The sequence below is a fragment of the Enhydra lutris genome, unplaced genomic scaffold, assembly GCF_002288905.1.
Source record: "Enhydra lutris kenyoni isolate GAN:26980312 unplaced genomic scaffold, ASM228890v2 scaffoldscaffold27, whole genome shotgun sequence".
Lineage (NCBI taxonomy): Eukaryota > Metazoa > Chordata > Mammalia > Carnivora > Mustelidae > Enhydra > Enhydra lutris.
The window spans coordinates 8,842,950-8,859,706 of NW_019154111.1; the positions used below are offsets into that span (position 1 = coordinate 8,842,950).

Sequence of the window (16,757 nt, forward strand, 5' to 3'; positions counted from 1 at the left end):
GATTTCGGTTTGTACTGAAGCCTAACTTATAGGCAATCTAATCTAAGGGGGAAAACCTCAGCAAATTCCAGAATGTTCCATAATATTATATGTACGGCTTTATTGTTTAGAAATGGCAGTTCAAAGTGATTTCTCTGACCAAATTAATGATTACTGGTGAAATTTGGAATATGAAACTAAGGCTTCTAATTTCCAGTTCAATTTTCTAATTGGTCTTTCATAGAACCTTAAATATTTTTTATTTCAATTTCTTACCTTTGACAGCTCAATTAAATATTAAAAATATTTCAACTATGCTGAAATTACTGATCTTTTCTTTCCAGGGCTCTCATTTATACTTACATAGGTAATGTAAGTCTTTACATAAACATACAGAACTACAGAATTTAAAATCAGAGGGACCCAGCTCAGAATGGAAGCAAAAATGCAAAGCCAGCCAGTCCTGGGGCAGTGACCCTGGTGGGGCTCTGGTCCCTTTTCGGGGAGTCACGACGCTCATTTTGGGGTGGTTATGGTTGGGCCCTGCTCACCTGCAGTGAACCCCTGAACATGGGGGCCTGTCCTCCTTGGCATAGACTTCAAGCCCTCAAGCTCCAAAAGGCCCCTGGCTCTACTCTTGAGCCACTAGAGATCCTTTTAAAGCTTTATTAGTAAGGACCATGCTCATTAGAATTTTTAAAGACTCACTTGAATCACATCTGGCCTCCACAAAGTCACTTTAAGTGCAAATTTATCCTGAAACCATGGACAGAAGACAGTAATGTCCTCCACAGATGGACTATTTAAATAAAATGAGGTGGTTTGGCTTCTTAAGAAAACACATCATTTTCCCAAACGCTAACCCTGCCAAGAAAACAGGGGTCTATGCAGGCCACTGAATTAATGCATTAATTATAAACCTTCCCTCTACTTTTTAAAGCAGAGGCTCCATGAGTCAATAACCAAATGACTGTTATGCAGTGTGTCTGAGAGGGAGAACATTTTAACAAATTCTATAATTCATACTTTCCATTAAATCAGACAGGCCGAACCCAACTGGTCTAAATAAATGAAGTTTCATTTTACCCTTTAAAAACGGGAGTCTGTTTTCCTATGCATACATTATCTGGTCTATTAATTCACCAAATGGCAACTGCACCGAATCGTCAGCATCCTGGTGGTCGCAGAATGTGGAGTGATGGAGAATACGGAATGATGGAGAGCAGGAGCCCCGCTGGCTGAGATCCAGCTCAAACGCCACAGCTCGCAGGTGCCCTCTATGTTACGGACTGACAAACACGCTTCACTCCTTTTCTCAGAACTGGTCAGGCTCGGGGGACGGCCTCACGCTCATCTAAATCCTCAAGGGGCTGATTTAAAAGCCGGAACACCAACTGATTCATTCACAGTGGGAGCCGGGCCCGGCTCAGGGATCAGGGCAGGGTGTTCTAACATAGGAGCGCACCCCCAGTGGAACAGCTCCACCCGGGGGACCAAATTAAAGATCAGAAGTTACCAGGTTAGCAAAGATTGAAAGCAAAGAGAGGCAGATTTCCTCACGAGAGACTTCCATCCAGCTCTCAAAGCCTCATGAGATATGCCATGCCCCTTGCCCAGCATGGCTTTCTAAAAAACTGATGGGAGTTTATCCATGTGGATAAACACAAGGGCATCCTCCTCATTGAATGTCCCCCCTTCGAAGACTGGGCATAGTCCTCCAGTCCTCCATGAAGCCTGTCTGCACACAGGGCACACTTTCTTCCACTCCTCTGCAGGTGGGAAGTCCTACCCTGGTCACCTGTCTTCTAGAAGAAACACATGGAAGGGCAGCCTCACTCTGTTCTATTGGTTGCAAACCAGTGTCACACTGACCTCATTCCAGAGGTCCCTGACCTGAAAAAAGTGTGTAAAATTGCTAAAGGGCACTGCCAGTCTCAACTCTGGCAAAATCATGGCCTGGCCTGCCCCAACCCGGCCAGCAAAGTCCTACTGGGCCAAGAGTCACAGAGGCCAAAGCACGTGAACACACAGCAAGCCAGGGTCTCACATCAACATTTTACAATATGTGATATGTGAGAGCTGTTCAGCCCACTGGAGGGGACCTTCTTTTTCTTCATTCAGGTGGCAAAAACTACACAGAACATAAAGTCTGTCATCCCCACCAATTTTAAGTGTTCAGTTCGGTAGTGTTACGGATATTCACACTGTTGCGCAATGAAGCCCATGAGCTCGTTTCATCTTGTAATAGTGAAACTCTGTAGTTGTTAAACAACAACACTCCATTCCTCCCCGCTCCCCAGCCTCTGGCAACCATCCCATTTTTCTGTCCTTATGGATTCGACGAGTCTAGGTACCTCATAAAAGGGGCATCAGACTGTATTTGTGTTTCTGTGACTGGCTTACTTCACTTAGCAGAACACATCCTCCTTGTGGTGTGTGTCAGACAGAAGCCCCTTCCTTTTTAGGGCTGAATAACATTCCACGGTATTTATCAACCACATTTAGTTGATTCATTCACCTGTTGACGAACAGTTGGGTTGCTTCCTCCTCTCAGCTGCTGTGAATAATGCAGCAGTTCACTGGGGTACAAGTACCTGTGCGAGTCCCTGCTTTCAGTTCTTCTGGGTAGAAATCCTGAGGTGGAATTGCTCTATCATGTGGTGATTCTATTTCTAATTTTTGAGGAACGACTACACTGTTTTCCATCGAAGCTATACCATTTTACCTTCCCAATCTTTCAACATCCTTGCCAACGCTAATTTTCTGTTGTTTTTTTCATAGTCAGCCATCTGAGTGGGGATGAGGTGGATTGGGGAGAACCTTCTAAATACATCTCAAAATATTCATGTGCCAAAATTCTAAGTTAAGGCTTTATAATTCCTGGATTCGAGGAGAGACACTGCTCTACAGCCCATGCTGTTTGCTGCACATGTTCCATGAGGCACTAACTCTCCCTCAATGGAGAGCATCAACTCCATCTAGCACGATAGTCAAGTGAAGTTCTGAACAGCAAAGCAGCTTGCCCAAGGGAGCGGGAGGACCACAACCAGGCTCACACCCTCTGACCGTGCTCTTCCGCTATCCTCTCTAGTACCAGACACTTGGAGGACTGTGGCAATGCAAAGAGGAGAAAGAAATCTATTGGCTGAAAACAACACTAAACACAAACTTGCCGAGCAGAATGCCACCTCAGCTCCCTCAGGGAGCCAAACTTCTGGAAGGCTGAGTTCTGAACCAGGAGGCTGGCCCTTATTTACCATAAACCACCAAGGAGGCACTGGCCAGCATGCCCCTGAAGGACAGCCCTGTGAGTGCCACTATGGCCACCCAGACAAGGAGAGGGACAGGTCCAGGGGGCTGATTCACGTAGCTCACTTGTGAAGACAATCACATGGGAGGAAGGAGGGGGATTAAAGCGTTAGAACCAGCTTGAGCCTGGCTGACAAGTACCCACATCACAATTCAGACTGGTTTCCCTGGCACAAAAAGGGAGAGCGTAGTACCTGCAGTCGGAGCCAAATTCTTGGATGTTTCCTCAGACAATCCAAGGTATTCTCTGATGAGGTGACTCAGCTTTTGGTAGGCAACTTCCAGATCATCTACAGTAAATGAGAGAAGGTACTTTAAGGCAAGAGAATCATAACAAAATACAGCCAATTTGCAACTGATGGTGGTAATGATTTTCTAAGCTACATCTAAGTTACGACTATTGTGGTAGGCAGAATTCTGAGACCCTCGAGACACTTCACCCTCAGATAACTGCCTTCCTTCAGTGTGGGCAGAACCTGTGAACGTGAGAGGGTGTTACTCCTGTGATTATGTCATGTTAAATGGCAAAAGGGAGTTTTGCAAACGTAACGAAGGTTGCTCATCAGTTGAGTTTGGGCTAATCAGAAGGGAGACTCTCCAGGTGGGCCTACACAGGATCACATGAGCCCCATAAAGGAAGAGGGTTTTCTGGTAGAAGAGGAAAGCAGAGACTTGAAGCATGAGGAGAATGTGATGTGCCGTCACCAGCTTGAAGACAGAAGGGCCACCCACACACGACCTGGGAGCAGCCTCTAGGATGTAGGGCAACCCCTGGCAGAGAGCTAACAAAAGAAGCAGACACCCAGTTCCACAACCACAAGAAACTTCGTCAGCCAACAGTTAAGATGCAGGTTACAGCAGATTTTCCCCCAGTGACAATACACTTCAAAAATAAAACTTCACTGAAAGTTACCGACCTGCATTGATGATCGCATCAAAATATCCTGGAAATTTCTGATTGGTTTTAATATAAAGGTCCACTCTGGACACAGCAAATTCAATCTCTACACGACTGAATAATCCTTTTCTCCGCAAATATCCCTCATATTTTTCCTTGTCCATGGGCACCACCAGGATATATCGAGGCTCAAAATAGGAAAATTTCAAACTTCTTACACCCTATTTGTTCAAAGAAAAGGTGATAAATTAGAAACAGACACACAATTTAGAAATTATGTTGGAGACATCTGACAACATAGGTGTAATAAGTAGTCTTGTAATACAAGATTTGGATAATTAGCTATTATTTTCCTATAAATATCTCAAAGTTGGATTACTTCCCTTTGTCCATTAAATATTGTTATTGGAAATAAAAGAACTACCTGGTCATCCTCTAATTAATTACTCTAATAAACATGATGGTTAAAAAAGAAAATTGCTAGGGGCCCCTGGGTGGCTCAGTCGGTTAGGTGTCCAACTCTTGATTTCGGCTCAGGTCATGATCTCAGGATCATGAGATTGAGCCCATTGTTGGGTTGCACACTGGGCATCAGGCCTGCTTGAGATTCTCTCTCCCTCTGTCCCCACTCACATCCTCTTTAAAAAAAAAAAATAAATAAATAAAGGAAATTGCTAGATACAAACAGGTACATTCACTGTAGTGTTGTGTCTTTAATACTGAAAAGTAATTTCTCTTTTTCTTTTTTCGGATTTTATTTTTAAGGAATCTCTGTACCCATTGTGGGGCTTGAACTTATAACCCAGAGATCAAGAGTCACATACCCTACTTAATCAGCCAGATGCCCCACTGAGAAGTAATTTCAAGTCTACATTTCAAAGAGCATCCTCTGCAGCTGCAGGACATGAAGATCTTACCAGAGAAGAAAGGCTCCTCTGTTACCCCATTGTCACCTCCTTGGGACTGGCCCTATTCCTAAACCAACCTGGTTGGCTGGTTCCTGCTACATCTCACAGCTTCTACACAGAGAAGAGACAACCAAGCTGCCAGGAGCGCACACCCAGAAGCGGGGCTGGGTGGTGGTCTGTGGATCAGGAGGGCTGGGTGGTGACAGACCGCAGCTCGCCAGCTATTGCAGACCACGAGCCAATCTCACAATTGCTCCCCGGGCACCAAATTCCTCATAGCGGAAATGCAAGAGTCCTTCCAAATGAACTCTAAAGCCCCTTCCACCTCGATCCCATCATCAGCAGTTTAGCTCAATGTTCAAAATCTTTGTTTTAAACATGGGGGGGATGAAATATGGGATCTTTTACAAAAGAATTTCTAAAACTGCCAATGACAGTATGACCAGGGACACCAGGCCTGGTTCACGGAGTCAACCTCTTGGAAATGAGTAGGAGAAAGTTCTCAGGGAGGAAAAAGGAGGAGGGAGCCAGCACTCAGAGAACCAGTGAGCCAGAAGAAGGTAAGCACAGGAAGCTGGAGAGTTTCTGCCTTGTCCAAGGAAGATATTTTTGGTGATTAGCACAGAAAACCTCCTTAGAGATGCAAATGCAGTCAATTGCAGAAAGAAGAGAATTGTGGGATTTTTGAATAGAAAAATTAAAGAGCTGGACGAAACAGGCCCAGTTTCACTGCAGTGAGGCACCACACCAATCCGAGGAGCCAAAAAGGAATCACAGTCTCCTGTTCTGACAATTACAAAGAAAACAAGTTTTAAAAGAAGTTTCAGAGTCAATAGAAACGGAATATCTGACCAGCCCAGATTTTGTTTTCTGTAAGTTTGATCTAACAGAATTATTTTCCTAACTTTTTTTCTGACTACAAAACTGTTACACCGCTCAGTGAAGTTACCTTCCAAAGACGATCACGTGTCTTTAAAGACTTCACATACTTAATAAAGCCATAAATTTTTAAAACAATTAAATAGGGGGTGCTTGGGTGGCTCAGTGGGTTAAAGCCTCTGCCTTTGGCTCAGGTCATGATCCCAGGGTCCTGGGATTGAGCCCTGCGTGGAGCTCTCTGCTCAGGAGGGAGCCTGCTTCCTCCTCTCTCTCTCTCTCTGCCTGCCTATCTGCCTACTTGTGATCCGTCTGTCAAATAAATAAATAAAAAATCTTAAAAAAAAACAATTAGATAGGATAGTCATGGTTTTACTCTGGATCTGGACTGGATCCATATTCTAATTACATATTAGAATATGTAATATTCTGCATATTCTAATTACAGAAGATCACTGGGGAAGATGGGATATCGGGGCAGAGAGGGAAATCTCCTGAAATCTGCAAGTCTGAATTGCTCCAAGCTGGAATGGACTGCAACCTGCGAGCAGCAGGAATCTGACAGCACAGCCCATGCCTCTCCCATGAAGAATGAGAGAACAAGGGCGGCTGCACAGAGCGGCCAGGCAGGTCCCGAGAGGACAGTGTACCAGCTCCACAGCCTGTGAGGAGGACATTTACCTGGATATCACTTCATATAGTCAGAGACCACATGCCCTAAATGAGGAATGTAGTGAGGAAATTAACAGAGAAAGTGAATCGTGGGGTGGCTCAGTTGGTTAAGCGACTGCCTTAGGCTCAGGTCATGATACTGGAGTCCCGGGATCGAGTCCCACATTGGGCTCCCTGCTCAGCAGGAAGTCTGCTTCTCCTGCTGACCTCTCTCCTCTCATGTTCTCTCTTTCATTGTCTCTCTCTACCTCTTAAAGAAATAAAATATTTTTTTTTAAAAAAGTGAATCGTGAGTAGCACTTCTATTCCTAGCATATGTGTAATCCATGTCTTCTGTCATAACTCTGGTTATTTAATTGTGCATGTCTGGCCACCCCCTGTGCCTAGCAGGGTGCTAGGTGCTACCCCCACCTCCTCAACCACAAATATATATATAGATAGATAGATAGACTCACATAAACATACACATGCATTTAAAATAAATTGACTGAATGAAAAGACACTTACTTCTATTTCCATGTGAATACAGCTTGCCAAACCGTCTCTCGCGATACCTTCTATGGTGTCCCTATTTAATCCGTAACTGTGACTACCATAATTAAAGGTAAGAATGAATTTCCCCTGAAATTTGAGAAGCACAGAGGTTTTTCATATAACAGTTGCCATAATGAAACTGAATATAAATAAAACGATTTGATGTCTTACTTTTCTATGTTTCCATAAAACTTACAAATAGAAGGCTGACGATGGGTTTATGAAACTTAATATCAAAATGTGGTAGAGAAATTTATTCAGAATTCTCAGCTGGAAAAAAAGATGGGTTTTTGGAGATCCTGTAATCTGCTGACGAAACACTTGAGGAGAGCGAAGGCACTGAGGAGAGTGAAGCTGCTGGTAGGACAGAGCATTTTGCTCATTTACCTGCTTCCTTGCCAAACGTGTACCATAAACTGTCATTACTGAGAAAGCAAAACCGATGGCCCGCTCTTAGCCTCAGCCATGTTGGCTATGCTGGTAGACCAGGTACCCCAGAAAAAGCTCCCATTCTCGAAAGCCTTGCATTCCCAGATAAGCCTGAAGGCCATGAATTACAAGGACATCTAAAAACCTTCGCATCCTGAGATAAGCCATGAAAAACAGACCCAATTCGGTTTTTCCTTATAAAACATAGCTTTTTATTGACACTGCCCCAAATGTTTTTCAACAGAATTGCCGTGTGCCCTAGAGTCATCTGAGGTTTAAATACTGCCTTCCATCTAATTCCTGGAAGCCCAGTTCTTCCCAAAGCTGTACTCCCTTGCAAAACAGTCCAAGTTAAAACATGCCTCTCGAAATTGACCATTCCTTTGACGCTGTTGTATTTATTAAGCTACTAGGTCTCATCTAAACTGGAAAGCTGATGACAAAAGAAGGACTAAAAATATGGATGATCTTGGCAACTGTGGCTCCCCACACACGGGATTTTGAAAGAAATGAAAGCTTGCAAGGCTGAATGAATCTCGTCAATTGAATTGAATCCCATCGGATGGTAGCATCATTAAGAACAGGAGCCGTTAGGAATCCTTTATGCTACCTCTGCCTCCTGGCCCGACATGTTCTGGAGATTTGGGGATGGGGGACAGGCCATCTATCAGTGGGGGGTGGGGGGGGGCGTGGCATGGGTGTTGGAAGTCCATGAGACACAGAATACCTGTTGTGGAGTGGTGGGTCTCTAGTGAATGTGTCTGCTAGAAGTGATGAGGACAATCCACACACTTCATAATCCACAGGAGTTTATATCATGCATTTTAAAAGTTAAAAACTCAGTGACAAATATCCTAATACTTTATGTCTTCAATGTCATGCCTTCTTTGTTTTTTTTTTTAAGATTTTGTTTATTTATTTGACAGACAAGATCACAAGTAGGCAGAGAGGCAGGCAGAGAGAGAGAGGAAGGGAAGCAGGCTCCCTGCTGAGCAGAGAGCCCGACGCGGAGCTCGATCCCAGGACCCTGGGATCATGACCTGAGCCGAAGGTAGAGGTTTTAACCCACTGAGCCACCCAGGCACCCTGCCTTCTTTGTTCTTTGAAGCAAATAGTACTACATCTTATATATGTACATATATCATATGTATGTATATAATACATATATATATTGCATCTATATAGATAGATAAGATCCCTATCTGAATCTCCCATCCTATCTTGCTTACTGTGACTCACCCTGTTTTCAAATTGCGGGTTTTTTTGTTTTTAATTTTTCTGAAGGTAGGGGTAGAGGGAGAGAGGGAACCTTAAGCAGGCTCCATGTCCAATGTGGAGCCTGACATGGGCCTCGATCTCACACCCCAGAGATCGTGTCCTAAGCTAAAATCAAGAGTTGGACACTTAACCAACTGAGCCACCCAGGTGCCCCTCAAAATATACTTTTGAAACACATTTCAGATAAATACTGTGCATTTGTTTACTTGTGTGTACAAGGGCCACCCTCTGTGGAGCCCAAAAATGTTTTCTGGAAGAATGAAGAGTTGGGAGGAATCTGGCATTGTACTTTAGTATATAAGACAGGCTTTGTTATACTTCTTTTAAAAAAATTTAGAATAAGTATCCTCCAGCTCCTGGCTGGTGATAGTCCTTTCACATCTTCCTGCTGGAGGATTTCTTAGTAAACAGCAATAATCCTATTTCAGAAGCCACCAGGTTTGTGATCTTACTTCCACAAGAGAGGAAGAATATCTTCAGGGAAGTGACTGCACGTATGTCCTTAAAAATGGGCTGTGTGTCTGGGGCACCTGGGTGGCTCAGTTGGTTAAGTGACTGCCTTCAGCTCAGGTCATGATCCTGGAGTCCCAGGATCAAGTCCCACATCAGGCTCCAGCTCCACAGGGAGTCTGTTTCACCCTCTGACCTTCTCCCCTCTCATGCTCTCTCTCTCTCTCTCTCAAATAAACAAAATCTTTTTTAAAAAATTAAAAAAAAAAGGATTGTGTGTCTGTAGGCATGCAGTGGGGTGACAATCCACATGTAGGTGATGAGGGAATGGAGGAGAGGGTGCCTCCACAGGAGGCACCGGGGGCCTGGGTATGCCAGGGTAGTCTGCCAAGGCGGGGCAGCAGGCTGGCTGGGTGGGGGTTCCGGGGATCGGGGGTGTGTACACAGGAGGCTGAGTGTGTCGGTGTGACTGGCGAAGCTGATAATGTGTCATGAGTTACAACCGCTCACGGTTTGCCTCTTCGTGAAACAGTCTTGAGCTTGCTTTAGGAAAAGGAGCTCAGAAGCAAAATTCCAGTTGAAGAAAATGACATTATACTGAGGTAATACACGTTAGCAGAAGCAGTAAAAACGAGCACTACTCACACAGACAAGGATTTTGTAGAGGGAGTCAAACTGCGAAACCAAATATGGAGTGTAAGTACAGCGACTTCTTAGACTAGGAATTAAACCAGACTTAGTTACTACTGATCCAGTAAGGTATGGAACGTCAGGGGAGCATATGGGGTACTGAGAACAGATGAACTGAACCAAGAAAAAAAATTCTTCCAACTATAACAGGAGAAATTAAAATGAATTTCGGGAACTAGCTGTTTTTCAACCCTAAGAGTCCTAAAGGAATCCTTCTTACTAATATCAAGATAATGCTTCTTATCTCTATTAAGGCTTTTAGAAATATAAAAATCCCAAAATACTCTTGATACATTCAGATCAACTACCAGAATACAGCCCTAGGAGAGAAGATTATAAAGAATCTCAAAAATGTTCTTTTGACAAGGTTAGAGGGGAAACGGCCTAGAGATTATAGGACTTTCTCATTTGGGTTTCTCTGTGAATGCAAGAGAAAACATGCACAATGTATAAAGCTGGGCATTCAAAATGCAGATCCCATGCTTAACTCTACTACAGTTGTGCGCACTGATGTGTAACATGGAAGCTTAAGGCTACATATGTGTCCAGGACAGGCCAAATGAATGAGACACTGCGTGATGAAATGATGCTTAGGGCTACAACAGTTAGAAAGCACCAGTGATGGGGCGCCTGGGTGGCTCAGTTGGTTGAGTGTTCAATTCCTGGTTTCAGCTCAGGTCATAAACTTAGGGTCCTGAGATCGAGCCCCACATCAGGCTCTGCACTCAGTGTGAAGTCTGCTTGCCCTTTCCCTCTGCTCTCTCTCATAAATAAATAAAAAATTTAAAAAAAAAGGAAGAAAGCACCAGTGATAGCAAACAGGAGGGGTCTCTGGACAGAACACTCCAACAGCAAGAGAAGCTCAATTCATATCACACATCAGACTGGTCTGTGAGAACTGCCTATGTTGAGTAAAGTCTGATTAATAACAGCGGCACATGGGGCGCCTGGGTGGCTCAGTGGGTTAAGCCTCTGCCTTTGGCTCAGGTCATGGTGTCCAGGTCCTGGGATCAGGCTCTCTGCTCAGCGGGAAGCCTGCTTCCCCCTCTCTCTCTGCCTGCCTCTGCCTACTTGTGATCTCTGTCATATGAATAAATAAAATCTTTAAAAAATAATAATAAATAACAGCAGCACGTAATAAGCACAAATCACAAGCACTTTACATAGAGGTCTTATTTCCATTTTCTTAAAATGTCTACTCATTGAGCTTCACTGAAAATTTACAATATTCTCTCCAAGATCCTAAAATAAAGCTGCATGTCAACAAGGATGTACACGTGGTTTAAGAAAAAACAACCCAAAAAGAACACTTCTCTCATAACAGACACAAGATTTTTCTCTTTGTTATCACTAGTTCCTAATATTGCTACCAGAGGAGGAGTGTCTCTTGTGTAATACAGGGGAGAACGTTCTTACCATGTTTAGCATTTCATCAAAAACTTCCTGAGAGATAAAATGGTAATCCACTCGATCCCCTTCTCCAAAGTAAGGCGGTCTGGTGGTGTGGCAGGCCCTGAAAGCACAGTGGATAACTGGTCGGCTTCCAGCAGCTTGAGATTGAAAATAGAAAAGGTTTGAGTAAAAGTAGGTTTTAAAAAGTTGAAATTGATCCACGAATCATGAATTGTGAGGTAATGTAGTGTTGGAAACACTGTGGTTTCGAAGTGCTAGACCACATTCAGCTGCTCCACTCCTCCAGGGCTCATACAAGCTCGGAATCGTCCACACCGAGTCTGGATGCGTTGGTGTCCGTCACCTCCTCACAAATGACTACTTCCGCTCATTACTTGTATATTTCCACCCAAGAGTCTTCGTGTCCTCTCTGCTGTGGGCATTTCCCCGGGCCCCTCCTCATCCCTGACCTGGCTAGCCCACCTGTCTTCCAGGACTCAAGTTAAGTGCCCCGCTCCCCTCCCGCCCCCCATCCCCAACCCAAAAGCCTTTCTTGACCCCCTATGGCTGATTATGTTGCTCTCCACGTGCTCATAACCTCAGTGCCTGCCACCCATCTCCACCCAGTTCCTTGCTTGGGAACCCCCATCCTCAGCTCCGCCAGTGCTATCAGCACCAGATATAAGCCTCCCAAGGGAAGCCCTGGGTGGAGCTCTCAGTTCAACCAGAGACCCTTGCTGATCACTGCAACGGCATCCCCTCCCCGTCTCCACACCCTCCCACTTACTCCCTGTCACCTGGACGGTCTTCCCTTATCCACATATCTGGTTTTTCCCTGTCTTCCCCAGCCGGATGTACAACTCAGGAGGAAAGGACTTCATCTTGTTCATCCTACTTGCTACTGCATTCCCCACCACCCGCCGCCGTGCAAGCAGTCACTAGTTACCTGTAACATGAACCAGTAAAGGGGCGCCTGGGTGGGTCAGTCGGTTAAGCCGCTGCCTTCTGCTCAGGTCATGATCCCAGGATCCTGGGATCGAGTCCTGCATTAGGCTCCCTGCTCAACGAGGAGCCTGCTTCTCTCTCTGCCTCTGCCTGCTACTCTGCCTGCCTGTGCATGCTCTCTCTCTCCCTCTCTGACAAATAAACAAACAAATAAATAAAATCTTTAAAAACATGAGTGAGTAAATGACACCTGCAAGGTGGATAAGAGGCATGACCAACTCCATTTGGTGGAGGGCAATAAAGACAACTAGTCTAAGGCCACAGAGCAGACCAGCGTCAGTCCCAGAAATAGACAATGGGGTCCCAACTAGCCCATGACTCTCAATTTCATACCTCATTTCCTAGAGTTGAGCTCTGGGACCGCAGTGCAAACTGATCTTTTGTATTATCCTGTGGTTTTCAAGGAGCAGATGAGACTAGCTGGACATCTGCCATGGCATTTCAGGTCTTCCTCACAAGAAGCCATGAGGCGAGTGTTGCTGTTCCCATTTCACAGATGATGAAATTGAGGCACAGCAGTTAGGTGATGAAGCAGCAGTGCCAGGATGACCCCGCATCAATTCCTCTTACTATCGATGACGCAGCGTCGTAACCTCAAAAGCTTCTCTGTTACAGAGCCCAATTTTTATCATTTATACCACTGTTCCCCTTCCATTATCATCAAGAATTAACTAGACTAGGAATGTTAAAGTCTTAACATTCTACTTAAATTACAGACCCAGGAAGGAGAGTATATTCCAAGAAGACACTGTCAAACACCATGGTATTTGTTTTGTGGTGTGACTACTCTGGCATTCCTTCACACACCTTGGCAGGGCCCTGGGACCTCTGTCTAGTGGTGTCCCTGACAGGCGGAAAAGAGAATTCAGTGACTGGGCACCCTGCACTGCACACCCTTCACATAGCCTTACGCGTGGTATTGGATTTGCATTTTCCAACAAAGGAACTGAGCGGCAGGAATTTTTTTCAGAATTTCTAAAAGGAAGACAAAGCCAAGAAGTAATATGAAGCTTCTAGGCAGGTAAATAAAGAGAAGACTTCAGAGAGGAGGAGAATGCGGATGACAGAGCCTGTATCCGCTGCAGAACCTTCTATTACGATCGACCTAAGATGACTTGTGGGTTTTTGAATCCTGTCATCCAATTTTCACATGCAGAAATGTTCGCTGTGGAGTAGGCTGCCCAAATGTGAACATCTTAAAAAAAGAAATGCTGCATAGTGAGAGCAGTGTTTCACTAAACTTAGAAAAAAATGGTGCCTAATTTTAGACAGAAATCTGCCTGGGCCATCACCTTCAGTGTCCTTTTTCTCCCCAGTCTCAATACAATTCCATTTGTAATTTAGATTTCCATGAGTTTATTATTTACTAATTAATTGACTAGTTAAGTCATGGTTTGCAATGGGAGCCACACCAAAGAAGAACTGAGTTAGAGATGAATGCCAGACTACAACACTGGGCTGGAGAGTCTGAGAGTGAGTTTGGACATTCAAAAGACCTCTTCATGGGCCAGCTGTCCTGGAGGATCTTAGCAAATCAAGTCCATGGGGAAGAGACGACGATTGGGAGGGGAAGGAATCCACAAGGTCAACGGAATGGCCCAATATCCAGGGAAATGTAATAGGATGAGAAGATGCTGGAGAAGAACTAGCCACTTGGATGAGGAGTAGAAATGTTTTCAGTTTGATTCAGAAGCATGCAGTTTTAGAATCTCAGTTCTGGACCAGATTGCCTCAGGAAATAACAAACTTCTTGCTACTGGAAATATTTAGGCAGAGGTTTGGCTGTGAGCACATCTAAATTCAAGCCCTCGTTGTGATGAGCACTGGGTGTTATGCACAACTAATGAATGGTTGAACACCACATCAAAAACTCATGAGGTACTATATGCTGGCTGACGGAACATAGTAAAAAAAAAAAAAAATTCAATCACAAGGGGAAAAAAAGATAAATAAAAAAGAAAGAAATTCAAGCCCACGATAGCACACCATCTTGTTAGTAAGGGAACTCTTTCATAGGCTACCCACAACAGCCCAGGTCTTCCTAGGGCATTTGGTAGAAGAATTAAATTAGTCCTAACCCTCAATGCAAATATATGACAATTGACTGCTGGGCATAAAGAGATCATCAGCATCTAAGATGCTAGCGCCACCCACATCTCAGCATCCCATTCCAGGAAGCCACCACCCCGCCCACTCTCCAGTAACGACACGCCCACTTTCTAACTCACACCATGGTGAGCTGTGACTGTACCCCAGCTGGTCCCCGGGTCTCCAGTCTCCCCTTCCCAGCCTCTGCCGAGCAGCCCACAGGGCGCACTTTCTACAATGCAGCAGTCCTCAAGGCACTCCCCGCTTACAAATCCTTTCTGCTGAGACTCCTGTCTGCGTCTCTGGTCTTATCTTCCGCCGTCTCCCTGCACACTTCCGGTACTCCAGGTTGTACGTGCAGTTCATCAAACATGCCTGCCCACCCCGAAGGTGCTCCCGCTGGAGTTCCACAGCCCACGTGTCTTCCACATCTTCTATCCTGGAGATCATCGCAGTACCCATCCAACTATCCTGTGAGCCAGCACTGACCTGCCTGAGTCCCAGACTAGATGCTAAGCTCCCAGGACAGGGCCCACGTCTGTTTGCTCGGCAGGTCCCTGCCGGCACAGGGCTGGTGCCCAATAAACACTGATTAGATGAATAAATGAGCCGTTCTACCGGTTTGTCACATCTGGATAAGCAGGCATTAGGTTAGCCTGCATTAAGGTAGCTGCAGCTCATACATCTCATTTAGCTAAAGAGCTGTGGTCTTTTCCGTGACTGCGCTAGCATACTAAAAGTAAAGACGTTTAGTAGTCGACATCAAGAAAAAGGTCATAAAGATAGAGACCGCGGTAAAATGGAGATCTCAGAAAGAAGACTAAAGTTTTTCTTTCATGACTATTCAGATCACTTTCCAGGCCTTAAATGGGGAAGGTGGACAGGTATACTGGCATTGTTTTATGTTTCTCTCATTATCCATCACTCTGCCAGGGAGCCACTGATTTGTGTGGTAATATTAAGGTTGGAAATAGATTTTGAAGGCAGTAAATTCCTATCCCCACGTAGAACTAATACAGGTAAGGAAAGAACCACCAACCTACTTCTAAAACCAAGAACAAATAGAAAAATCAAAACCTAACACGAGGACAAAATCTCTCAGCCATTCCAATGCTTGTTAGACCACCATGTTATGATTTTAATATTGATATATCTGGATACACAACTTAGTGCATTTAGAGAATTTCATTGAATGTCTCAATCATGGGGCAGTGTAATTTAAAAAGGAAGACAGAATACCATGAGAAAATGAAATAGATGGGAAAGAAAAGATTCAAGGAAAGGGCAGAGAAAGTCCCTTTGTAAATACTTGTATATTTCAAGATGAAACTGTTTTTATACCTTTTTCCCCCATTTCATTAAAAGTCAACAAAAATTATGTTGGATAAGGAATTTAAAAATCTAAACAAGAGCAATGACTTGCCTCTGAAGATGTGCTTTGGTTTCATCATTTGTTTTAATCAGAAACTTTCTGCATATAAAGTAGTACTTTCTTACCTTCTCCACAGATGAAATTACTAGCTGTCTAAAATCTTTTTTTTTTAATCCAATGATACAATCTTTGATCCATACCTTGATGGAATTTTTAAAATGATGTGCCACTGAGCAAGTTCTGAACTCTGCGTCCATGGGGATGCCAGTGAATGGTGGGACAACGCTTCGGAGCCTGCGAGGGAGGTGGGTGAGTGGGTGTGTACTTGGCAGCAAGGCAGTAAGGCCCGTCTTTCCACACTGGCCACTAATTCCAGCAGGAGGAGAAAGATAGCAGTAGTAACTGTAGGCACGAAGCTAGTTTTAAGGTTTTGTTTCACTGCCTTGTGCCTCCACACGACACTAATTAAAGGTCTGAGTTCCCCACTAGATTACAAATTCCATTAAGGCAAGGACATTATCAGTCTTGTTCTCACTGTATCTTTAGGGCTTAGCACATGGGAGGAATTCAATAAATATTTATTGAAAGAATTGGTAAACAAATGAATGAATCCATCCCTCTATATATCCATCAGTGGCAGTTGTAGAAAATCACCTTTGTTTCTTATCACAGTGATTTCCCACGAAATGTGGTATAGAATACCCTTAATTCATTCATCCCAATCACTCACTCAATCTGGCACTTGGTTAACAAGTATTTCTCGTGTAGGTATTAAGCGCCTGGTCATCTCCTGAACACCAAGAACCAAACGGTAGGCAAAGCTGACATTGGTCCATACCCTCCTTGTGCTTACAGTTGAGTAGACAAATGTTAAATC

General features: G+C 44.3%; 1 protein-coding gene across 1 annotated transcript in view; it reads right to left on the bottom strand.

Annotated features, from left to right (window-relative positions):
* LOC111152100 (leucine rich repeats and guanylate kinase domain containing) overlaps positions 1-16,757 on the bottom strand; it is a 105,229-nt gene that overhangs the window by 40,381 nt on the left and 48,091 nt on the right. Inside the window, exons 12-15 of the mRNA XM_022510406.1 lie at positions 11,440-11,536; positions 7,150-7,263; positions 4,206-4,407; positions 3,483-3,578 (exon numbers count right to left, since the gene is read on the bottom strand). Of these exons, the coding sequence (XP_022366114.1) occupies positions 3,483-3,578; positions 4,206-4,407; positions 7,150-7,263; positions 11,440-11,536 (509 nt within the window). The remainder of the gene's footprint in view (positions 1-3,482; positions 3,579-4,205; positions 4,408-7,149; positions 7,264-11,439; positions 11,537-16,757) is intronic.